General features: G+C 35.6%; 1 protein-coding gene across 2 annotated transcripts in view; it reads right to left on the bottom strand.

Moving 5' to 3' along the window:
- LOC129254784 (phosphorylase b kinase gamma catalytic chain, skeletal muscle/heart isoform-like) overlaps positions 1-21,491 on the bottom strand; it is a 31,019-nt gene extending 9,528 nt beyond the window's left edge. For both annotated transcript variants that reach the window (XR_010295785.1, XM_054893306.2), the window contains exons 1-5: positions 21,323-21,491; positions 9,253-10,328; positions 4,800-4,984; positions 1,394-1,448; positions 754-819 (exon numbers count right to left, since the gene is read on the bottom strand). Coding sequence is in view for 1 of the 2 variants with exons in the window: in XM_054893306.2 (XP_054749281.2) it covers positions 754-819; positions 1,394-1,448; positions 4,800-4,984; positions 9,253-9,359 (413 nt within the window). In the remaining variant the exon portion in view is untranslated. The remainder of the gene's footprint in view (positions 1-753; positions 820-1,393; positions 1,449-4,799; positions 4,985-9,252; positions 10,329-21,322) is intronic.
- Positions 21,492-27,933: the final 6,442 nt, after the last annotated feature.

Here is a 27,933-nt window from a genome sequence, read left to right as displayed (position 1 = left end):
GAAAAATTAAAAGCCCATCCAAAAGAGGGATACTACAAAAGTAACTGTAATCTAATATAAATCATTCTTGAATCTCAGATTTAATATTTTACATCTTGTACACATATTTTGTATCCTCATTTTGCTTTTAGTTTTAGGAGTCCAATTAGAGATGAACTTTTGTTGAAAAGGCCTTCTCAAATCAAAAACATGGCACGGGAAAAACAGGTATTTGTTTTTATAGAAATAAAAGGGGATTTTCAGGATAACAAATTTACTAATAGTAGAAAAGGCTCCTGCTTATTGTGAGGTTTTAACCTATGTTCTTCTTGATTACACCAAAACTTTTTAAAACTGTAATTACTGTAGAATTGTAATTATTTTTAACTATTGTCCAAAGATGAAATTATGTCAAATGGGATGCCAAATACATGTAGATGTGAAAACTAATTCTGAATCTATTTTGTCAATAAAATTATGTATAAACTGATGCAGTGACGATGTAAACATGTAGAACCATCCATGAAAGTTCAAAACATTACGTCATTGTTATTAATTTGGGGTTTCAGGTTTGTACCATTTTGATGTACATATTTTAGCTTAATATGTATTTTTTATGACCAGGAAGTAGCAATACATGTTTTGTCAGTGCTGCTCATTACATGCAATTAGTAGAGGATTGTGACAGGCTACTCATCACAAAATGATTGTTTGAAAAGTATTTTTTGGCTAACCTGGTTCAGTAATTTGAACTTTGAGGATATCGTAACCTACCTAGTCTTCTTCTCAGACAGGGTTATAACAGCTGTCAAATAGTCAAATAATTCCCCTGAGTGACATCTGTGAAAAGAGAAGAAAAAGGAATTTTAAAAGTCATTACACTATAACAAAAGCAGATTACATGTATATTTGTGAGGAGATTAAAAAGACATCTTGTGAAATGAGTTGTGTGGTCTAGTGATTAGAGCATTGGACTTGTGATCGTAAGAATGTGGATGTGGGTTCGAATCCCCACACTGCCATTGTCTCCACTTTGATCAAAAGACCCAAAAGTAATTTCTGTCGTATATGTGGTCAGCTGCTAAAACCAGATTAATTTGACATAAAATGTTTCCTACAGTGTATATAATTGGTTATATACATGTACCAGCTTGCCTTTATACCAGCAATTATCTGTCCATTCTGTCCTACTGAGTTCCATATAAAAACAAAAATTAAAAATTGTTTTGACTATCATTATAAATCAAAATGCACTCAGAAGGGGGGGGGGAATGAAACAAAAATAGTACATACAATAAATTTGATAAGTTTATAGAGCAAAACAATGATACTATATGATCCATGTTAGAAATTTTACACTAAAACATACATATGAATTATTTTTGTATGTATCTGTTATAGATTCAAAACTTACAGTTCAAATACTAGGAAGAAGTAGGTTGGAGACTCAATAAAGTCAATGAGGTTAACTGAAAAGAGAAAGAAAAAAACAAATATAATTAAATATGTATTAACCCTTTCCACGCGTACTTCGCACCAATGCACACTCGGTGCCGTGCGAATTTTGCATTTCACACTCAACAAACAAAGCATTGTTTCCCTCCCTGAAAATAATTCAGTACAGATGGGTTCATGGTCCAGCGCACAAAGAGTTAACATGTACATACAGTCTATATTCTTTTGTAAAATTCTAATTTTCATTTTAATAAAAATGTAAACTTCATTTAAGTACAAACAATTGTAGCTTTATTTATTGTTAAAGAAAAACATAAATAATTAGCTTATGAACTGATAGAGAGGTAACTACATGCACTTGAAAAAAAAAACGTTACGATACCATAATCTACTTTGACCTGAACTATGATACTTCAAATACCCCAAACATTCAAAATCTGTTGCTGAAATAAACATGTACTGAACAAGGCTCTTACAAGTTTTCAGGTTGACCTTTACATTGAGGTACGAGCAAAGTGATGTATTGTACAATGATTTGTTATAGATTGGGTTTAATTGTTCATAGTACTAATAGAGAGTCAAGGGTCTCTTTCCACAAAACAATATAAAGTTTAAATTCAGAGATTCTATTATATTAAAGACAAAATTTCTCAGACAATTTACAATTTGTTAAAAAAAAATAGAAAATTGTCCCTGAAAGAAATCAAATATTCATGTACATGTAGTACAGTATTTTAACTACTGAAGCTTTTTTTTCAATTTTTTATACCTAAGTTTTGATGATCTTCTTTTTCTGCATATTTCTTATGAAGATGATAGCATATCTTAGCATCAGCTGCTTTTGACACAGTTTCTTGGCACTTTTTGCTTCTGTAAATGTACTTTGGCATGGACAAATGCAGTATAGAGAGGAGCATTTCTCTCCTGATAAAAGCAGCTTCTTCCATACTGATTAGAATGAGTATTGACCTGAGTTGTTCCTAATATTTGATGGATGGAAAGTTTTTGGAATATCAAGACCAATATGGGAAGCACCACTTCTTCTGGAGAATCAAATGTCAGAATGATTGTCATGGGTGATCCAGGATTCCAGAACTAATGAAAGAGACAAGGTAGTCAATATATTAAGTGGTTTTCTGTTCTCATTCAATCATTCTTGCATGTAGATACAATGACTCCATGGTACAAAGATAGCTCTGAAATCACACATTATTATCTTGACTTGCAGCAAGGCACACATTAGCAGCGTTAGAAGTATCTTTCATCATTATCACCCTGAATGAGAGACAGGACTGCAGCATGAACTACAGGCAGCATCACTAACTAAATCTTGATGAAAAGAACAAAAAATCACTGGGATTTATTGTCCAAGCCTTTTCTGACAACTGGTCAAAAATCTGCAGCATTATATCTCTGATAAGGTTACAAATTCCTGGCTACACATGTACATGATTCATGCAGCATTTAATCAATCTTCCACATATGTTTCATTCCACTTCTGTTTGCCATGATGAACCCATGATACTAAAAATAATCCAAATCCACACAGAAAAGATGACAGCCTGGATGACTTATAATATATATCCTGATAACTATTGTTGACACATGGTACAGTGCTGCCCCTTGAGGTCTATTCTAAGATGGCATTCCTTGATAAGGAATACGAAAAACCCATGGAAAAGGTAAACTCAGAATGTTGGGGGTCTGCTCAGCTCTTTATGCTGACATCTCATACACTGATTTCAAGATATAATTCACCATCATTCATAGCTAGGCTTGATCTACAAAAAAACTCTTTGAGATCCCATGGTCCTACTCCTATGGTGTCCTTTCCAAGCAACTGACCAACTGACCAAGGAGATATCACTAGTGATAAATCCTTGAACAGACCTCGATGTGACTATTCAATCACTCCATGCCACATCACTGAGTGACCAGTCCAGACAAACAGTAAAAGCTTACTCGTAATGTCCACGAGAAACCATGCCCTGCTACACGTGACTTCAGTCTGACCCCATTATCAGTAGCCCCTTGCATAAGCAAGTCTTATGCAAGGATGTTTGCCCTCCAACCAGCTTCTAAGTCCATGTAGTCTGTGAGCCTAAACACTTCGTGAAAATGCCAGTTAGAGTCTGATCTGTCACGATTCTACAGCTAAGCATTATACAAGTATTTTGTATTACATTGCATGCACAAATGCCAATAATTGTTAGTCCTAATTAATTACAAAACACTGGATGCCAAACTAAGGACATTACTCAAAGTTTTCAACTAAATTATCAAATCAAGGTCTGTGCCATTAGACTAGCATCTGTGGGTGTGTCAGAGGCAGGTCAGTGGACAGAGAATCAAATAACAAAGCAGCACTGACCGTTGCTATTGATTGACCATATATGCACCACAAAGGGCTGACTATTTTCAATAGTACAAATACACAATAATCTCTTTACATTTGTATATCCTCTAGCCACAGGCCGTAGAAACTTGTATCTGGTCAAAGCGTGTTCTTTTCAAAATAAGATCATTATGTCCATTAAGTCTGTAAAACCAAGGTAAAGTATGACTATACCATCGTGGATCTAGATCTGGTACAGTTACATAAACTGAACCTTGTGAAATCATAAAATCTAAGCTGAAATACGATCACACTGAAGATTGCCAACACAGATAGGCACACGTGGGACAGTGTATTATTATTGCTGGAATAAAGACCCGACGGAAGTGACCGAATCCGCGCTTATTTTGCTTATTTCTCGGCAATTACACAATTTCTTCCAGAATCCTTTGGCACATATTTTTTATTCATACAAACAGACACTTGGGTGGTCATTATATTAGATTCTGTAAAAAGTCATTTTGAGATCGTTACCAGAACTGGAATTTACCTTTAAACAGGAATATATGGTACAGTACATGTTTTCATTTATTTGTCAATTGTCATACTATGCAAAATGTTGACAATTATTTACATTCAAGTGACCATAAATCATACGGCTTCATTTGTTCTTTTTTTTTCATTTTCATTATTACATTACAATTCTTATTCAATTACAGTATGGTCTTATTCTGTCAAATGGAAAAGAAATAGCTTGAAGAAAAATAGCATCGAGTGCATGTACCAGTATTAACCTGCTTGAAACTTTCAAACTTGCAGAACTTTCTCAAAAGCATGTACATTGTACATGCAGGCCTAGAATGAGCAACAGAAGAAAGAACAACAGAAGAAAGAATCGAACAATAGAAGATAAAATCAAACATAGGAAAACAGAAAGCAAAAGGAATAAACATCAAGAAAATTTTCTGAACTCTTGACTGAAGAAAACACTATTTAAATTCGGCATTAAAGATATTGTAAGTTTACTTACTAATATTGGGATGTCCTCCCTCAATTAGCTTATTCAAGACCAAGACCTCATTACGATACTCCTCCTGGATGGCCTCAGCTCGATTGTCACCCCCATGGTTCTGGCCGGTGATGTCAATGATCTTAACCGCATATTCATCATTGGTGATGCGGTCACAGCAGAGCCGAACCGTGCTGCTCACTCCCCTAAAAAAATAATCAAATGATAATTTCAATTGCACAAGCTATGCTCTAGGACCATGGAGATTATTGAATTATTTAATTGCATAATTTCATATGCCAGTTATGAAAAAGTAACTTCAGAACTACAATGGCGCTAAAAAGTTAGTGAACTCCAACAGAAAATGCACTCCTTCATGCCGAGTATTAAACATAGACAAAAATGTTCGGCGAGCCCAGATATACAAACTGTATTGAATCAAAATGTAATATTTTATCACCTAGCATCAAAAGATGACAGAATTTGAACACTTTTAAATATGTATTCATTTTTTGGTGGAGTTCATTAACTTTTTAGCACCACTGCATATACATGTACACCCATGACAACAAAAGATACAATGTCTATAGGTAACTTTGTAAGAACAATTTTAGATCCCTCCAAGATAAACTCGATACACCCAAGGAGGTGAGATACATGAATACTAAAGCTGAATATGGGATGGGAGCTTTAAAAAGAGTCATATCGATGACTGTACGTAACGAATATTGACAATGGGAAACTTGTCTATAAAGGGTTGCTGAGGGGATTATGGAAAGTGAAAGTGAAGAGGTATCAGGTAGGGAAGAGTGGGGTAAAAAAGGCCATGATGGGGTTAACAAGGCCACCTGTTAATTTTTAGCTCACTGCTCAAGAATGATAGGGTCAAATGGATTACTGTTGGTGCAGTATTTGAGACAGTTCCTGAGCACAGATTTTGAGCATAGAGAACGTCTCACAGCCCAGTGCACATGGCCAGGAGGAGCACAATTAAAACCAGATTATAGGCCTATATGTGTCCCCTACCAATAAAACATATAGATACACAATAATATAACTGTGACAGTAGAAAACACAATCCAAGAATCTTTGTTCCCATAATATTGGATAGGAAATGAATTTAATCCTAAAATAAGGGCCGGTGTTTTGGTAAATAACTAAATGTTAATAATACTGTTACTACATGTAGTAAATGTTTAGTGATTGTATCAAACTGACTGAACTATTTTTTACTATGAATAGGTTTTAATCAGGCGGCCTCATTTGCCCCATTTTGGTGGGGCTAATAAGGCCACCTGACAGAAATATTTATGGCTCATATGCAAATTAGGCTGATTAGTTCCACTCTGAATCTAGTAATAGACATCTAATCATGTTTCTACTGCTTTACATTAAAAAGATGTAATTGGAATTATTAAAAAGATGGCCTTATTCACCCCACTCTCCCCTACATGTAGAATAGAAGAGAGAAGTGTACATCAACAGAGATCACAATCCACTCCAAATAATAAAATACACCAAATAATATTATGTAGGCCTTATTATTTTTCATTCAAATATGTTTTAACATTAATAAATTACACTCCCCTTTAAATCACTGAGTTAAAAATCAAACAATTGCTTGTCTTATTTGCATATAACATGTACACTGTTAGAAGTTCATGATGACAGATTTTTACAGTTACCAGGTAGGCTTACAGTGTACAATGCATGTGCCATATATATGTACGATGTATGTGCTATGCTTTTCAGTTGTTTACATATTTTTCTCAAAGGGGAAAAGGGCATGCTTTCATATTAAACACACCCAGCACTTTGGGCTGCTTGCCAGCAGAAATGTCCTTTCAATGCACCCACTGAACAGTCTTCATTTCAGACTAGTCATATTTTCCCTCAGTTCATTCATATTATTTACTGATTAAAAGGAAAAAATTCAATTTTTTTGAAAAGTTTCCAAAAAACGGGTTCATATTTTAGTTTGTACATAAATGACTTTTTCAGACAGAGACAGCTGAGAGAATTTGCTTTTATCACGGCAAAAACCAAACCATTATGTGGGGATGCAGAAAATCAGACAATAGACATATATAGTGTATTGAAAATTGAAAGAAATCACTTGTTTAAAAAGAAATTATACATGTGTATGCAAATTATTTATTGGGACATGAATATATACATTACTATACATTGTACGTGTACGTTGAGGTTTTTTGGTGCAAACTATAAAGGGCCTAGATGAGCTTTCTACAAAATATGTCAACTGACAAAGGGGGGGGGGGTAGTACTGTACACATACGTGTACTTCATCTATGAAAATAACATTCATCAACCATTTCCACAAGAGTCCTAAACAAAACAAAATTCCATAATTGATGCAATAATTCAAAACTTGACAGGAGGTGAAGACCCTGTCTAGGATCCACAACAAATGTCACCCCATTGCCCTTTGTCAAACCTAAACCAATCATATCAAGCATGTGACTTGGCAATCACGTGTAATACAGTTGCCTGCCACTGTCAGTTGGAAAAGTTCATAACTATTTGTTACATATCACCATGTAGGCCTACAACTTACATTCCTACATTGTACCTCTCAGATCAAAGGCACTCCATATACAGTACATTTGTATGACAATTTGGGATCTGATCATCTGGGGAAAATTATAACCATAACATGACCTGTATGTTTTACATTTTACACTATAAGGCCCGTATTCTGAACTTTGAAGTCTGGTTTAACTTACACCGTGGTCTAACTCTGTGCTAAAATAATGGGAAGCCAAAAGTGTCTAAATTTGTATTAAGTTAATACATGTATGTTTCTCATGTTTACTGTGCTCTTTCCTGATTCATCGATGGTGAAGACAATCATCTATTCATACTTCCTACACATTTATGAATGATTTGAGAGCCAAATGAGGTGAAATATTATACATGTACCTCTACTGTTAGTGATTTATGTAACAATTGGCTAGCCATACTCAAACCACAACTTTAAACCAGAGTTTAAGTCAAACCCGACTTAAAAATATACGGGCCTAAGTCTTGAAAAGGACCACATGAACTTGGATGTTTTAGTAAATACATTTAGGCCTTTGAGGGAAGATCTCTATCAATATCAGATACCGGTACAAGGTTTTGCAAAACAAAACTTGGGCCAACTGCACAAGTTACATTTGAATTCTGAACACTTTCATCACGAAATGTAAGTTTCATAAATAGATTTTTTTTAGGGGGGGTAGGGGGTTGAAGCACGGTCTTGTCCTGTATTCTACATGAACAGACATAAATGTATGTTGTAGAATACAAACATATCTCAGCAAAAGTACAAAGTCAATTCTTTTGTCAACTGTTTACCTATTATGAAATAGAGGTCTGTTCCCATGAAGGATTGTACATCAAAATTATTTTCTGCAGCCTATAAATCTTACAAACCTTGCTTCCTGTTTCAAAACATGCCCAAAAGATGCACCTTGCATAATGTATGTAAATGTATGTAGTTGACTTGAACATGGTTATAAAAAGGACTACATGTGCACTGTACAGTGATTTCTATATTGTATATATTTCAGTTTGTAATGATGATTAGGCTTATTAGCAGAAAAACTTTTGATATCTACACAAACGTTATGTTACACTAAGCCTCGTGGACCCTGCCCGAAATAGTAATAAATTTCTCAGTAAATAATTCCTATATTTAGCAATTTGTAAACAATTAGGACCTCAGTGCTCTCCACTCCATCTCTACTTGTTTAAAGCACTTATATGCTTTTCACACTGCACTTTTTTTCCTTAACCCCGGGAAATTGGTGGGGCTAAGGGGGGGTCTTAGCCCCACCAATTTCCCAGGGTTAAGCTTAGCCCACTTCGTTTTCACACTACGTTTAAGCAAAGTGGGCTAGCACGGTAAATAGTACGGTACTATCTGGCCCTGCAAAAAAGCAGGGTTAGCCGGCTTATTGTGGTGCTAGCACCACAATTGCGGTGCTAAGAGAATGCAGTGTGAAAACGAACAGGGCTAAGGAAAGTGTGGCTAAGCATTTAACCAATCACGGAAATCGAATTGCACATTAATCACGCTCTGTATGGTAAAATCATCCATATTCATGAGCTGAGGGATATTCCGGGGTTAATGCATTATCCCCGGCTGAGCAGATAGTATGGGGTTAAGAAAGACAGTGTGAATCGAAAAAAAGATAGTATGGGGTTAAGGATAGTATGGGGTTAAGAAAATTCAGTGTGAAAAGCATCTTAGAGACATGCAATTTTGCTCATGTAGGCCTATTGTGTGCTATACAAAAATATTTCATTATTATTAAAAACATTTTTTTCAAATGAGCTCTGCCAGATGCTACAGCAGAGCACAACACAGTGAAACTACATATACATCATGGCAATGTAAATGAACATTATTTTCCCCTAGAGCTACCCACAACAAAAAAATGAAATGAACACAAATTTATCTTCCACTTACCTTCCCAGGATATGCTTGGCTATGTACTTGCTGGAGAAAGCGTCGTCATACTCGATGCCAAAGTCGGTCTCGTCCTGATTATCAATACTGCCCCCTATAGTCATCATCGAAGCAACACAAAGAATAGTAACTGGATTATACCAGCCACTGTATTACTACAATATTATCCTTTTAATGATTTCCTCACTGGCCCTAGTCCTTGCATTTAAGTTTGGATTTGATCAATAGATCAAAATTGTCACAACTACAACAGACAATAATAACTACCGGGTATTCCAATACAGTTCGATCATTGGAACAGTCCACCTTGTATAAATGAAAGCATCAGCACCTTAATATTGATATAGTAATTCAATAAAGGCACTTGTCCAGGGATGCAAAATCATCAAGAAAATAAAATTTCACGCCTGGCAAGATATAATGTTAACACCATTATGGATCAAATCTATTCCAAAGAATCCATGTCGGCTCAACAATCTGAGAAGCGACACTCTCATGACAATGAAATTCATTGAAAACAAATGAATACTGCTCCAAGTACAAGGGTGAATCCACTGAAATTATTCTCAAACTGGTCCTGGGTATTATCCAGGTATTTCCAATTCCATGCTGAAATGAATTATGACCTCATATGAACTCCAAACGTCCAATCCCAACGGCCTTTCTAGAATCAAACTTCCTGTCTGATATAACACCACACAGTCTATCAGAGGTCCATGTGCTGACTGTTTACTACATTGAGTTGTGATTTTGTAACCATCCTCAATGCACAGCAGTCAATAGTCATACTATTTCATCGCACAGCAGTCAATAGTCAATCCCTGCACCTGCCCCATACAGTCCCCTTTGTATCACGTGCTCAGTACATGCATAGTTCAATGTACATGTACACAATTCCACAGAAGGCCCGGTCAGCAGTGAGTAGAGGTGATGCTTATGAACTTGGTGAACTGACCTACTTCTTTGGGAATCCGATCTTCTGAAAATATACAGCTCACTTAATATTGGAATACCACTCTGACCAGTTTTCTGGTGCAATGAACACGACCCGCAGAACTCCAAAACAGAGCTCCAATCTGTAGATATGGAAAAATTTGATAAGAGAATGATAGTCAATATTCTGTCGAACAAAGTTCATTTTATCATGCATGCTCGTGGGCCTACATGTGACAACAAAACAGAACCTTCAGAGCAATTTATGCAGACATGGCAAGTTTCAGATATTAACCCACATAAGTTTTGAAAGATCCAATATTGCAAAAGTATCAAAAGGTTTAATATTGAAAAAGTATCAGAATCCCATTCATCGAGACTATTCATGATTACAGCACTTATAAATACATGTATATGTGTACATACATTTTGCAAGTGCATGTTACCATGTTTTCTACTCTTTTTTTTTTAAAGGCCAACAATAACCTGTGCCAATTTCTTCCTGAGAAACAGTTCTCTTATATTAAAAAGAAATTTCATGTATTTCATGAATAAATAAATGAATGAATAAATGAAATGAATAAATTTCATTAATATATCTGAGGCATAGGTGCAATCAACCTAACTGCTGTCATAAAAGGGCCTGTAGTATGGAATAATTTCAACTCACTGGTATGCCATCTAGGCAGGGATTGTCTATAACACTTCCCTGGTCTATTTCAGGGTCTGTATTATGAGCACACTATTTATTATGTAAGTATACATAACTCCCATAACAGAGAGTAAATTTAAACAATGAGGGGCATGGAAGGGGGTGTGTCTTTTATATTCTCAGTGAACCATGCAATATTACACCAAGGAACTGATGTACTGTAAAATACACAGGTGTGCAATTACATGTAAACCAATATCCAGTAACATTTATGTAAGTATACAGGTCTACTCTGTGGTTGAAATACATGTACATGTATCCAAAAAATGTAAACTGATTTTTTTTTAAGGAATCTAGTAAAAACTTCTAAATACATTGTATGGAATGTGAACATGTAATCTTGACGGACCGATATTCGATGTACAGTAGGCCTAGATGTAGGCCCTGCACAAATTTTTCCTGAACTTTAATGTCGTTCCTGATAAATCTTGTTGACAAAGTATATAAACATTTTGCACACCATTGAAAGGTGAAACAAAAACACACAATATCAAACGGAAATATACATGTACAGAGCATAATGAGAAAGATAAAAGATAACTATTTGGGGAACAGTTAAAACTTGACTGATCACGCAACTGTGTGAAAATCAAGATATTGCACACTTCCCATGGAAGGTATGAGTCAACAATCATAGTGACTCAGATTTTCCAACAGTAAGTCACCAGAATATACTGAATTACATGTATACCTGGAAAAAAAGGTATGAAAAGTTGAACACAGGAAGGAAATTGTTAACTCCTAACCCTACATGTACATCTTACAATAAATAAAGCCCAGAGCAATTGTCGCAGGAGCGAATGTCATGGCACCCCTTTTTGGGCGGAGGGGGACACATTGGTAGAAGCTGCAGATTCGTACTTGACCTACATGTAGATGAGAGGAAAACTCATTACGGTATATGAAATTTACATTGCCAAACTTGTTCATTAGCATACCGGTAGTCACATCAAATAGGCCCCTAATTTCCCTTAAGGTACATATTAAAGGGCCAAATGGCAATTTACTCAATATATTACAACTGCATGCATAACGGTCAGGCATATATACTGTTATCATCATCATCATCATCACAAGTACTCAGATTTTTCTTTACTCCCCCAAATTTTGAGGCCCAAACCCCACCTCATTTTTAATTTACATAATTGTTGTCTTTTCAAATGTAACAAAAAGATTTAAAAAACTTTTCTTGACTATTGATATGAAAAATCACTTAATTCAATTAAAGGGGAATCCAGCCTTGGCCATAAAATGTTGTGATGGGAAGGAGAAAAATAAATTAAACAGAATGGTGAAAGTTTGAAAGAAATCCGACAAGCAATAAGAAAGTTATAGCTGCTTTAAAATTGAGATCACTAATACTATGTAGATTTCAAATTGGCAACTGGGTAAGTAAATTATGACAAGGGCAAGGACAACTTTCCCATAGGCCATGTACTTTATTATCAGGGATTTGTGGTTTTCTTCTAAGTACCCATTCCCCTGGGGCAGTAATCTAAATATAACCCAGGTAGTATATTGTTTTATGTCCTGATGAAAGAAAAATATGATTTGAAATAAACTTTTGGGAAAAATGACATTTTAGCCATAATATGTATTGGAGTACATGGAAGAGTAGTCCTTGCCTTACATCACTATGACATCCCATATGCGGCCAATTTGAAGTCTCCATGGGTATAGTGATTACCAATATTTACAACTTTAAAAAATTCATAACTTTCTTATTGTTTGTCCAATATTATTCAAACTTTCACCTATCAACTTGTCTGGTTTTTCTTTTCCTTATAAAAACAAGTTTTTATTTGGGTTGGATTCCCCTCTCTTTGTGTAGCATGTACCTGTATACTGTACAATAATTACAAATACTTTTATTTTATTTAATACATATACATGTACGTGTTATTGATACAAGTCGGACGATTCTTTATGCATGTACATGTACAGTACACTTGGAAAATCCTCTTTGTTATTTATATTATGATTATCATATATGACCACTCTGTAATTATGTAGGGCTTACATGTGCATTGGAAGATTTTTTTATACATATTGATATCAAGATTTTTTCCATAGTAAACCTACATGTATGCACACAGAAGCAAACTCAATGAAAATACATGTAAACATCTGTTCAATTAAAATGTAGCAGTCTACCGGGTAAAGTCAATCACAAATGAAATAAACATGTACATTTCCAACTGCTTGTATGTATAATTCCATACGAAAAGGGTACACAATTTTCAAATTTTAACAGTAGACCTATTAATATGAATACATTTTATCAGAAAATTCAATATAAATATTTAGTGTTATTTTCTGAAATATGCTGTATTATACAAGTTATAAAACTGATCAAGATACAAGAATAGGTATCAATCCAACATTTATTATCTTCTCTCTACTTAATAAATGACATTACATGTAAATAAAAACTACAAAAGGATAAAATGCAGGCTTTATTCATAGGCCTACAGGTATATTTTATCAGTCTAAATAGACTTGTACATGTGTATAGGCCTATTGTACATGTATTAGTTCACGTGGTTCACATAAATGTACATAGTAAGGTCTTATACCAATATTTGCATTTCAAAGACATACATGGATGTGGAGGATACACAATACCATTTTCTGTCCTTCTATGTAAATATTGATTAAATACTGTTTCAAATTCAGTAAATGTCACTCATAAGAAAATTTACTCCCAATGATTCCTGAGTACTATAGGCCTACATGTACGTATTGCAAATACTACCAGTAATATGTAGGCCTATCTGTAATCTACATGTAATATGAAGCGTCCAGTAATATGTACTTGAATACATGACCAAGCACAAACTATGCACAAAAGAGCATCCTTTGAATTGAAAGTAACAGCCATGGCATGCTGTACATGCTTTCACTTCTTTCGGATGGTGACGTTAAAAGTCGGTCCCAGACATAAATAATCATATCTGATTGATACACATCTGACAAAACTCAAATACCGTACACACACACTGTGCGTGCTTCAACATGTGTCTGAGGCCAAAGACTATAAACTAGACAATGCTGGGGGTTTATCAGGATTAGGTCAGGGTCAACAAACTTTCTACACTGAAAGTGCTGGCAACATGGCAAAACATGTGACATCATCATGTGTATGGATAAAGCACAAAAATACTCATCCTAATTAAAACTCATTAATTTATTTTCAAAAGCATATATCTTAAGCCTACTTTTACATGTAGGCCTACATAAAAATGCAAGGCAACTTGAAAATTTAATACAGTAACTCAAAAATCCCTCCTCTTTAAAAAAACACACTTTGTACATTGCAATTTAAATATGATACGTATACATCAGGTGGGTCATACGCTATGAATATGAACTCATAGGAATATTTGTCATGTTAATGCATGCAATTTGTTAATACACATAGATTGTGCATGCATACATTAATAATAAATCTATGTTTGTTTTACTTTGTATTTCCTCTACTAACATGTATACAGTATCATCATTTACCAGTACAGTACATGGATATTGAAAATTAGAATATTAGAATATCTTGCATGCAGGCCTATGTCTACACTTGCATGTAGGTGATATTGGGGTAACTGTGGCATCCTTTTTACTATCATAGTTTTTAATCTTATTTAAATGGCCATATATATATCAGTGTTATTAAGGTGGAGGGGTTTTTCTGTTTTCATCAGTTCATATGGAATCTACCCTACATTTCCTAAATTACTAATATGTAAAGTATGTGCCACTTTATAGAGAACAAATTTTTGGAAGGTCATACATTTTGGACCGCCATATGGACAGAGTCTGAGGAGTAAGGCCGATTTTTTTTCCTGATTTGATAGTATACATGTACCTGCCAACCTTGACAGACACGAAATACAGTAAGAACAAATCAGGAAGAAATTTCAACTTCCTAAAAATACAGAAACAAGAACAAATAGACAAAGGTTAAAATAAAAATTTACCTTAGGTAGTTGAAATTTCTTTTGAATATTTTTTTCTCAGGAAAGGCAAATTTTTATAGGTAGTTGAAATTTCTTTTGAATCTTTTTTTTCAGGAAAGGCAAATTTTTATTTTAACCTGTGCCTATTTGTTCTTGTTTCTGTTTTTGTTTATCAAGTAGGTCCTACTTGATAAAAAAAAAACAGAAACAAAAACAAATAGACACAGGTTAAAATAACAATTTGCCTTTCCTGAAAAAAAATATTCCTTTTCAATAAGAACACTTGGCAGGTATAGAGTATAGAAGAAGTATGCTACAAAATATAGTTATCAATTATCATATATTTAAAATGCAACAAAGGATTTTAAGCTCTCAAAAACAAAGGAAACTACATGTACCCTGTGGCCAAAATCATCTGATTCTCATCTACTTTTAGATACATGTGTGATTTAATCATGCAGTCACATGTCCATCCATATTTATATCATGAATGCTATTTTGAAAGGCGAGCAGCCGAGCATGCACCCGCGTCATAAGAGTGTAAATAAACGAAACCTCCAGTGAATGCAGTATCACGTCATCACCCAGCAGTGTTGGATGGCCTCACGACACAAACTACATGTACATCACGTTGCTGCAAATCAGTCTGTGTAGGTATCCTAATGCAGCGTTATGTCATCATACAGTGATTAGATTCTCGATACAGAGAGGGAGATGGATCACTGAAAGTTCATCACTTGATGACAGATATTAATAAACACTGTCTGTTAAAGATGTGATACTAGAGTTTCGGTAATGATGCAATCATTTATATAGTGGTTAATATATCGTTTTTTTATTGATCATGAAAATTTAGATTGGACCATTAAATGAGATTTAGCACCCTCTTGATTGTATGTAGGCCCTTGATTTCAATCAAGAAATTTTCTTTACGTCCATTGCTTGAAAAATGGTTCACCCCATCCCCCCCCCCCCATAAGGAAAAATTATAAATCTGGGATCTGATTCAATTTTCAAACAAATGATAACTTAGAAAAAAGTCACAACTTTATTGATGCACAGCATGGAGAATAAACAATCAAGTATAATAAAGGCTCATCTTGCAAGAAAGTATACACATTCATAAAGAATAACAATAAACATAGATTAAGGATTATTTTAAGAAATTCTGGCGAATATGTTGCACAATTCAAGATTTTGAGAACTGTATTGTGCATCTCATGAAAGTTCACTCTACTCTCTAGCCACAATTTGTCCAGCTCCAGTTTCAAAAAGCGAATCAAATTGAATGGTGATAGAAATGAGTTAGCATTGAACTTACCCAGTAGCACTGCACAAGGCAATGAAAAGAAGTCACCTCACATCATAATCAAATTAAAATGGGGCACAGACAGTGACATGCCAAGCTTCAAGTTTCAGATCAATTTCTTTGAACTGTCTATAAAGGCAAGATCCCCTAAGGCCCTAACATGGTTTTCAAATACAGTCTACAAATTATCAAAGTTAAACTCAGGCTATAGACAAAACTTTCCCTGTAAGAATTAATAAGTACCGTACTAGCATTTCTTTAAAAAAAAATTCCAGTAATCTGGAAGGATTTGTACAGTGAAGCAATAACAATTATGATTGATGAACAATATGAACATCAGAAATTTTCCCTAAAACTTAATTCATCGATCTGCACCTAACACAAAGGTCAGGAACTCAAGATACAATCATGACACTTGAAGATTAACAAGAAAGAAATTTGACAACTTTATGAACTTCAGAAAATTACTCTAAATGATTTTTAAATTTTAAAAAAAATTGCCTTTCTGTACCTGTATGTCCTCATTCATACATGATCCAATATTTTTTAATCTTATTTTACACAGAAGTAAATAATTGTAGGAACGTGAAATTGATTTAAATAGAACAATTCCCGGGTAGGAACACTCTGACAACACAGATTTATTGAAATTCTTGCTGTCAAAAGGTTATGCCACTTTGACCTTGGAGGGAAATAAGTTTTTGCATTGTATTTAGTTTGAAACTATATCGCAATCCTAAATGTACATGTACATGTAATATTCATCTAATTCAATAGACTATTTAATGATGAAACAAATGGACAAAGCCACACACAAGAAAATATTAGTGTGTAAATATTCAATATTACAAATATATTTATCAAACATGCCTTGAATACTACTTGGATAATACATATTTCTACATTGCAGGATTATATGCAATTTCTATAATCATAATTCAAGGAAATTGTACTCAATGTATCTATGCACCCACAAGAATTAAAACAAAATTTAACGTTAAGTTCAATTTCAGATAATAACAGCCTAAATGGTATGAATAAATCCTGTTTAAACCCAGCATACATGTACATGTATCACTTAATCAGGGCCCTGTCTTATAAAAAGGTGTAAACTTGTGATAGAATTATTAATTCAAACTCAAATGGAGATTTATCTCAATTTTTATTTGCTTATCACTAAATTTGAGATCAATGCCAGTCTGAGTTTGATAAATGACCAACACATCATTCATTGTTTGAAAGATTCTGATCTGAAAATATAATACAACTTTTATGCTGCTCGGTGTGAGATAAATATTTCTAAAGGGGAAGTCTACCCACTTCATTTCCAATAAAACAAAAATCAAACAAGCTGGAAATTCATCAAAATGGGATGTAAAATTAAAAATTTCTGACATTTTCAAGTCTCACATAAAGCCTATATAATAGGAATGGTGAGTGACATCATCGGCCCTCTCATTTGCGTATGTCTGTGATTTGTATTTAACTGTTTTCCAAAAAATAAGCAAAATTTCAAAATACCATACCAATTTGAATAACATTTCAGCATCATGCGTGTTTAATTTTTCTCTATATAGATTCATTCAAAACAATTTTTTAATGGGGTGAACTGGTTCTTTAATTGGAGAAAATTAAACCAAATAATCTCAAGATACTGATCTTTTAATAATAGTTAACCTTGTTACAAATTTTGATTTCATTTGATGTTTTTTATTACATCTAAATGGTGAAAAATTGTAAACATATGGAGATACATCCTCCCGAACACTTTTCATATCAAACACAAATTTTTTTTCAAAATTAATACAAAAAATACAATGTCAATTCAAAGCATAAGATGTAAAAATTCTGCCCACGCCACGGTCGGTGGAGCTCCACCACTACTACCTAAAAGATCAAGTGATGTTCGTGTTGGCTCCACTCCACTTCATTCACTACCGCTACACCTAGATCTACACGAACATCACTTGAGCCTGATACACCACGACTCCAAGCCCAATGGCCGTCATCGACATCGGTCTATGCCTGACAGAAATAGACCTATTTCGGTCTAACCTTCACCCAGTGTCACTACTCTAGCTACGACTACTTCATATCATTCGCTTCCTGCCGCACACAACACAACAGCATTTCAAACTTTCATCTCACAAAGACAAAGTCACAACACATCACAAGTCACATTTCCAACAACACAATTTTTACTAACCCAGGGAGCTCCGGCCCGCGTAACCCAGGCCAGGGAGCGGGCCGGAGCCCAGGACTCAACCGTGCAAAACGAGGGAGATACGGGACTGGGGTAGATTGGGGTCTCAATAGTAATCTTAATAAAATGTGGAAACATAAATTATGCACTTACCACGATTATATGGACGAAGGTCTATTGTGACACACAAATCCTGACATCGAGGCACAAACTGGAACCTCAAAAAACAAAATATAGCCTCGGTCTCAATCGGCCATTTTGTTTTTAATTTTGAAAGGAGAGGTATCGCGACATAACTTTTCGTTTTTTTTACTTTAGCCTTAGGTTCCAGTCTGTGCCTCGATGTCAGGATTTGTGTGTCACGATAGACCTTCATCCATATATAATCATGGTAAGTGCATTTTATTAAGATTACTACCGTAAGGGTACTAGTATTCAACCCGTTTGGAGAGTTTCCTCAAATATTTAGAAATATAGAATTTACCTGAATTTCATACCCGTCTTATTTCCAAGAGCAAATGCTGGTTATTCTTTTTCCGTTATTTTTTTCTTCAACCAGTTGACTGTGTGCGCGGGCGATCAAATTATACGGCGACGGATTTTGGTACTAGTATTCAACCCGTCGGCACTAGTATTCAACCTAGCGATGAAAGATGGCCCTGTCTCTCAATCTGCCCTTGTCCCATCCGACTATGGACTAGACCATTTGAGATGAGACCAAACAGGGAATTAATCAAAGCCAGAGACTTGCATAGATCTAGATCTAATTTAGCAATCTAAACCCTTTTGAGATTTGCTATCAATCCTCACTAGGTTGAATACTAGTAGTAGTATAGTGAGTGATTGTATTACCGACCGGCCTTGTATTACCGAACACACGCATCATACGCATCAGAAAATAAATTCATATGCTCAAAATTTTGCAACATCCTTCCAAAGAGAACTTGAATAGAAATTGATGAAAAATGGTCAAAAATACATTTTCAAAGTCTTAATATTCTAACAATAATAAAATATGGTCAAAATAGCTCATAACTTTAAGTGTTTTTGTTGTTTTCTCAACTTTTCCCATAGAAAACACACGTTCGGTAATACGATACCTTTTTCAAGTGACCAAAATATTTCACGTGCGAAGAGGGGTCCGATTAGAAGCTAATATCGTAAAAAGGAAAAACGATTTCGGCAAAATTTTTACATATTTATATTTTGTAGGTAATTGTGTATTTATGTTCAAAGTTTGGTAAATTTTATGAGAATAATGTGTTTGATATGATTGAATTCATGAAAAGTGTTCGGTAATACGATCCACTACCATACCATTCAGTGCAAAAGGCCATCGCCGCATAATTCGATCCTCCGCGCATACAGTCGACAGATTGACAAAGAAAATATCGACAACAGATTACCCTGGAAATAACAAAGGTATGAAATTAAGATAAATTCCCTATTTCTAGATATTTTGGGGAATATGTCAAAATCTTTGAATTATGCCGGGTTGAATACTAGTACTAGTGTAGTACCCATACGGTATGTCAAAATCTTTGAATAATGCCAGGTTGAATACTAGTACCCATACGGTATATACTACTATTGAGACCCCAATCTACCCCATCGTCTCCCTCGTTTTGCACGGTCGACTCCAGAGTCCTGGGCGCGGGCCGGAGCTCGAGCTACCTGGGTTAAATTTTTACCATTACCGTACCAGGGGCCCGTTTCTCAACACCATCATAAGTCTAACTTCTTGACTAAATCGGAGATAGTGGGCTACTTGTCCGCTAACCGTTTCACGAAGCCCTCTTTACCAAGATCGGGTACAACAACCTCACTAAATATTTATGACACTTCCGAACCTGTCATAACTTCTTTCTTAATGACGTAGTGGCATCACGTGGGTAGACTATGACATGCAAAAATGCCTCGAAATTTGAAAATCATAATCTTACGTAATCAATTAAAGAGGTTGAATTTACATCACAAAACAAGTGGGACAATGCATTCAATGGTAATTGTAATACAAAGAAACTATAAAAACTGTTGGTAAAACGCCACAAAACCATTCAGTTTGAAATAGTAAAATGATTTAATCGATAAAGATTCTACCACGTCAGGCCATCCATAACTGGGCTCGTATTTGTTGTTTCCAGACCCCTATAACATTCGGATAAATTCTGTCTCTAATTCATGCATAGAATTTGTCAAATCGTATGTTTCGGTGTCAAAGATTTAAAAAAAAATTGTTAAACTATATTTTCATGATGTTTGGAATCGTGGAAGACCGTATAATTATCATCATTTTACAAAATAAAAAACGTTATGGTTTACTTTCGTAAACTATTAAAATTCGATGTCCGGGGGGTACCCATCTCAACGTCAATATGTGATTTATTAGACATGAAATGAATTATTCATAATTTAATTTTCTCAGCAATTGAATGCTCCAGTCTTCATGGTCTAAGTATGTATGATGCATAATTTACCTGTGCTATTATTTTGAAAAAATGTATTACCCAATTCATCACAATATTTGCAATTTTGTAATAATTTGTCTTTATGAAAATTATGCTATTTTGTGACTAAGGCTACGTCTCGTCTGCTATTTTTACCGATAGTATCGATATCAAGGTATTCTAGTTAGGAAGCCTTTCGAGAAACAGGTTTAGTAAGATTGGAACTAACTCCGTGGTTGGTGGATAAAGATATGACTAACTTGTCCAGGTGTTGAGAAACGGGCCCCTGGTTAGTATACGGTACTAACCTCGCAATACGTGTGAGTGTTACCGTACCGGTACCAACATTAGGCATGTTACCGGGTATGTTAGGCTAGTCATTACAATTTTTATACAAACGCAAGATTTCAGACATAAAAAGATAAGAAATTATGTCTATAGGTCATTTTGTACAAAACATCATTTCCACGCTTCGGAAACTCAATAGACGTATTCCTCATCAACAATACTTACGAAATTTAGAATTTTGAAGCAGATTTAGAACACCCGAGTTGATAAAATTGGGAAAAATACATGTATCCCTGAAAACATACCGTTCGTAAACAGCACGAAGCGTCACCGGCATGAATCGATCATAACATGGGCCAGCGCCACTGCGCTGCACATGCACATGCTCGTGAATAAAATTTTCAACCAATTACGTTTGAGTATTTTGGCCCCGCCTGTTGAAAATTAGTATATTTCTAAGACCCTGATAAAAGCACTGAACTCCCCGGTTTGCAATTCTTTTTTTCACTAGTTTTTCAGGGGCCGCGGAAGCGGGGGGGGGGGGGGCTGGGGGGCTTCAGCCCCCACTTTTATCCAAAACCGTGTACAAAAACTTAAAAATGACCATAAGATATTGATAATTTGCATGGGTCAGCCCCCCCCCCCCCCCACTTTGAAAACCGTTCCGCGGGCCCTTACCATGGACTATTGTTTTACACAGAGCAAAACAAAAGATGATGAAAACATGGCCTGTCAGGCAGCTATATTGGGCCTAAATTTTATATACATCAAGTGTGCCAGCATCAGGGATGGATATAGGATTTTCAAAAAAAAGGGGCCAAAAAAAGGTTTTTCACCTAAAATTGAAGGTTTGACAAGCAAAAAAAAGGTCCTCACTTTCAAAAAAGGGGGGCACGTACTTGAGTAAAAACGGTATTTACATGACAAATTTTGGTTATGGCTCTCAAAAGGGGGGACACTGGCCGGCTGTGCCCCCCCCCCCCCCCCCGGCTGGATCCGAACTGGCCAGCATTGCATTGGATTAAACCTGTTTTGGTCTAATACGTGAATACCCACTAAGTCTAATTCTCTTTTAGCTATAGTGCCCGGTTGCCGGTTGGTCTAATTTCCACTTCGTCTATACTTCATTTTGCACTTTGTCAAGACAGCTTGTCTAAATTTTGGTATTCCATACAAAAGGTGGTGTTTATAGACGAAATGGATAGATCTAGGCCTGTAAATTGAGGGTACTGAAACTATGACTTCTTGGTAAGGGTGGAGTTTATGTTGAGCTCGAGATCCAACACTAGCGTACCTACGGGGGGGGGCAGAGGGGGCAGTCTGCCCCCCTGACGAGCCACAACCCATGCAAAGGACGTATCACTGCCCCCCTGACGAGCTTGAAGACCTTTATTGCCCCCCCTGACGAGCTTGAAGACCTTTTTTTTTTTTTTTTTTTTTTGCTTGTCAAATTTTTTTCTGGTACGAAATTTTTCATTTGTGATTGAAGACCTTTTATTTATTTATTTATTTTATTTTATTTTATTTTTTTTTTGCTTGTCAATTTTTTGGCGGACGGTTTTGCCCCCCCCCCCCCTGTGAAAAATCCCAGGTACGCCACTTAGATCCAACCATGGAGGTAGAAAATTTGCTCGTGTAAAAAGATCCCTATTTAATTTTTTTCAATGGCCTCGGCTGAACCCCAGCACCCCGCTTCCCAGGGCCATGGGCTGACCCCATGCATGCAATTCCATACCCCCAGGGCCCACCCCGATATCATAGCAGTGGCGTACTCAGTCCGAGTAGTGGGGTGATAGCAATTATAGTCCGGGGCAATAGTGAAGCTAAACAAATTATGAGTGCAAATGATTGGTGGTGGTGGTGGTGATTTTTTTACCTGATTGCTAAGAAAGCATGAATGCTTGTAAGCAAGCAACCAGAGGACCGACGGCTTAAGGTCCCCTCCGAAGGAGCAGATAACAGGATGAAACATGGCCAACTAACACTGACCTTGGCCTTTTTTAGTGACATAGGAGGATTCAGCGATGGGCATTGGCGACAAAAAGGAGAAGAGAAAATGACTCGATAGGGGAGGAGAAAATGGGAGAAGAAATACAACAGGAAGAATAAAATATAATCAAATAAGGAGAAGGTTACAACTAGGGAAAAAAATCAGGTTAAGAATAAATATTTTGCTCGCGCTTCACCCACGCAAAATGTAAAGGGGATGTTCGAAGTGAGATAATATTCTGCTCCAGATGATATCCCGATTATTCTGCTCGCGCTTCGAGTTTTCAAAAATTTAATTCAGCTCGCGCTACGCGCTCACATTTATTGATTAGTGAGTTTCATGAAATTTATCTTTATGAGGTCAGTAGGCCTATGTAAAATATTTTTAGATCGCACTTGCGGCATTCAAATTAATTGCTGTTATATATAAATTTGGTTCGTAATTAAAAAGATGTTTAAAATGGCTTGCTTTATAGGCCTAATTCGCCCCAAAATTGGAAAATCGAAATCAAGTTTCAGTACGTGCTTTGCACTGTATATAGCTCCCATCCAATGAATTATACCAATCGTGTTGTTTTCAGATCGGAATATGAAAAAAAAATCCAAATGAGCCATACTTTGCGTTCGGATTAGTGACTTGTGAGATATGTGTACATAAATTCGCTGCAAAAAGTCCTTATACCATGTCCCTTTCCAGATCAGTATAGAATTCAGCTCGCGCTTCGCGCTCGCATTATTTATTTAGGCATTAGGCCTATAATACATGCTTTAATACAATGTCTATTCGACTATGCTAATGCGGCTTGGTACGGTAGTCTGGGTGTTACGGATAAGAAAAAGCTAAGAATAATTCAAAATAAAATTGTGAGATACATAAATGTTTAAGGACCAAGAGCACATGTCGGATGTAAAGAACTTGAAAATGCAGGATTACTTCATGTAGATCACAGATCACAACAATAATATTAGTATTACACCACGTGCATAAAATATTCTATTCGGATACATTAGATCATTATATAGCAAATAATTTCACCCGTGTATCAAATATCCATAGGTACGGTACTCGAAATAGTAATTTTAATTTTGTATTACCAAAACGTGAAGGACATATAGGGAACACTTTTTATTTTAATGGCATCCAATCTTGGAATGCTCTTCCCAATCAAGTAAAAGCAGTTTAAATATTTTCTCAATTTAAGAGTGCATTAAAGAAGCACCTAAAACTGGAAGCTACCCGAGAGCAATATAACCAGTAAAAATCAAACATTTTGTACAGTTGGTTTCTAGTATTGTAGATAATGTAGGGTATGTTGAAATATAATCTTGTTTCATATATTAGGAGGATTGTTGTTTGCTTCAGATGTTTGCATATTATTTGACTGATGGATATTTATGTATGTATTTCATTATTATTGTTTTAAAACCATATTCCAGTACTTGTCGTAGTTTATACTTTTTGTTACAATATGTTAATGTTTTATACTAACTATAGGACCCCATTGGAAATAAGCCTTTCGGCTTTCATGGGCTATCCTGTCAAGGTATTCTTCACTTTTATTGTAATCTCCTGTGATATTCTTGACGAATAAAATCAATCAATCAATCATTACATTAGCTAGGTTCGGTTCTGGACGCAGGATCTTCTGTTCAGCTCCGGATGATATTAATTGACATCTGAAGACTTGACAAAAACTGCATGGTGATGCCGCAACAAAGCAATTATCCGTTTCACCATGTTCACATGGCATCCTTAAAGGAGAATGAAACCCTTGAAACCAGCTGAATCCATATCAAAGAGAAAAATCAAAGAAACATATTGTTGAAAGTTTGAGAAAGATTGAATGAATAATAAGAAAGTTATGAGCATTTGAATATTGAGATCACTAATGCCATGTAGATCCTCCCAACGGCAATGCGACCAAGATCTGTGATGTCACACACGTACAACTCCCTCATTACTTTAGTACTTATTTCACTTATATTCTCACTTTTATAGAGTCTATCACAAGGTGAGGTGTTCTCTTTATGAGAGGACAAGTACAGAGGTTTCACAACATTATATCATTGATGAATCGCAAAAAGAGATGTTTTGGGGTATATTTTCAGTGTCCAAAAGGGGAGAGTTGTTCATCAGTCTGTGACATCATAGATCTTGGTCGCATTGCCAATGGGAGGATCTCCATAGCATTAGTGATCTCGACATTCAAATGCTCATAACTCTTCTATTGCTAGTCCTATTTTACTCAAACTTTTGTTGATCTTATTCTTTGATTTTTCTGCTTTCACAAAAGCTAACTTGCTCCAAGAGTTTCATTCTCCTTTAAGTACAAGTACAAGCTCAGGAAGGATATTCCATAGAGATTCTCAGAGTAGTTAATTCGTATTAGTTCTAATCTTAAAAGGTCTTCTTTTGTTTAGAATAAAGCAAAAATGCACTAAACCAGTCTTTAGTCGGGACTTCCCCTAAAAAACCAACAACAAAAATTACCTTTTAGCGCCCGATCCCCCCGCCACGGGGGGCACGGAAATAAATTTTCGTGGGGGCCAGGGGTCACTATATGGCCTGCTACGCATGCACACACGTCCAAATCGTCGAAAAGGGTCCCGTTTCAGGCACTCAGGCGTCATCGACGTCTTTGGCGGCAACAATGGTTGCATTTCAGCACCATTCGCTGGTTACTCGCCTATTAGAGCAGCCTTTTCTCTTAGCTCTTTACGCCATTTATGGTGCTAATTTGGTTAGATTACACACACCATTTAGGGCTGGAAATACTCCCTGATATTAATCCTCTTCATCGTTCAGCCTGTTTGAGTGCAGGAAGCTTGACCAAGAAGATACAAGTTTACTTGAATGAAGAGTACCTGTACATGCACATAGGCGGATCCAGGGGGGCCGAGGGGCCCGCCCCCCCCCTATTGGCGGAGCAATAATAAAAGAAAAAAGGGGGAAAGAAAGAAAAAAAGAAGGGAAAAGAGAGGAGAAAAAAAAGGGGAAACATAAGAGGAGGAAGACGAGTTTAAAAAATAAGATGAGGGGAGGACTTGAAAAATAATTTTAAAAAATATATCATGTCACTATATATAGTATAAAATTTTCGCTCGCGCTTCGCGCTCGCATTGACTTTTAGGTGATTTATATATCTTGCTCAATACGGAGCTTAAATATCAAATTTTGAAGTAAATATATAAAACATATTTCAGCTCGGAAATCGAACTATCATTATTTTGTTTGATTTACAAATTGATTTTTAAAAAGTGCTCTGTAAAAATATATGTTTTATCTTCAGAATATTAACATTTTCTGCTCGCGCTGCGCGCTCGCAAAATTTGATTTGTCATGTACCTATTATTTTCCTGTATTCCATAAAGTTCTCAAATATCCCTATTCAGGTCAAATTGTCAAAAAGTAACAACTAGCGCTGCACGCTCGCATTTTGATTGGTGATTTGATATGTATATCTCAATTCTAATTCTGGAACAAACTACTTAAAATCCCCATTTCATGACAGTTTATCAAAAATTTCGGCTCGCGATTTGCGCTCGCATTGATTGTTGAAAATATATAACTAATGCATCATATAATTACAAAAGTGCTTTAAATGTCCAGTTTTCAGGCCATAATAAATTAACAGATTTCTCGCTCTTATTAGGCTTATTAGATTAATTTAATAATCAAATTGACCCTTTTTAAGAATGGAATATCGACAAGTTAATTTCATCTCCCGATTAGGAAGAGAAATAGGAAGATCATTTTCATATGATGACACAATTTTCTTAGAATTTCCCTATGTCCTACGTCAAAACTCAAAGTAATAATAATGAAACATATCAGATCTTTTTTTTAACTGTGATTCATATCCACCTCACAATTTTCCTACAAAGTGTTTGAAATACAGAGCTAACCCTAAATTTAACTTTTTCAGATCGGAATATCAATATTTAAAGCTCGCGCTTGGCGCTCGCTTTATTGATTTTCATGATGAAAAAAGATATTTAGAATGCCCAGATTCTAGGTCAAAATCTGAAACACGCGCATGCATGTTTATTCATATATGTAGCTTGTTCTCTATTTAAATCATTATGAGCCTATATATCCAGTTTCAGATCACAATATCAAAACTTTTCTGCTCACGTTTTGCGCTCGCATTATTAATGTAGAAAAATACCAAATTATACCCAATTTTTTTAATGATTTACAAAACATGAAGAGAGTGTCCCGTTTTTAGCAGGGCCCGCTGGGAGAACAGTTTTCGGAACTGAAGTGGCTTCCCTGGGTAAATATACCGTTATTATTATTATTATTATCATTATTATTAATTATCAAGAAAAAAAAGAGAAAAGGAAAGGGATAAGGGTGAAATATATTATTTTCCAAATATTATCTCAAAATTTTTGCTCGATTGCTTCGCTCGCTCGTAACTTCTTATTAATTTTACGCGATACCCCATATCAAGCCCGCTCAAATTTTTTTTTGCTCATTACGCCACTGGGACAACCCCTTGAAAGAAACAAACAAAAATCAACTTTGAGCGGCCGATCAGGGAAAATATGGGTGAAAAAAAAATTCCGGCCCCCCCCCCCTATTGGCGGAGGCTGGATCCGCCCCTGCATGTATTATATGTTGGTCATGCTGGTTTTGTTGTTGTCTTTTTTTTTTATTCCTATATATTGATCTGTTTTTTATTATTAATAAAAGAATTAAAAAAAAGAAGATAGAAGTTTAATTAATGTATGTATTTTTCAACACATGACTGGTATGGATTCCAGTTTTCAAGTTTTGATAAAATTGGTAACTTACTTTCGTTTAAAACGAATGTTATAGTGATCTGCATATAGTCAGTCAA

Source organism: Lytechinus pictus, chromosome 2 (genome assembly GCF_037042905.1).
Source record: "Lytechinus pictus isolate F3 Inbred chromosome 2, Lp3.0, whole genome shotgun sequence".
Classification (NCBI taxonomy): Eukaryota; Metazoa; Echinodermata; class Echinoidea; order Temnopleuroida; family Toxopneustidae; genus Lytechinus; species Lytechinus pictus.
Note: the sequence above shows the minus strand (reverse complement) of the source record. Positions and strands in the feature narration are given on the sequence as shown.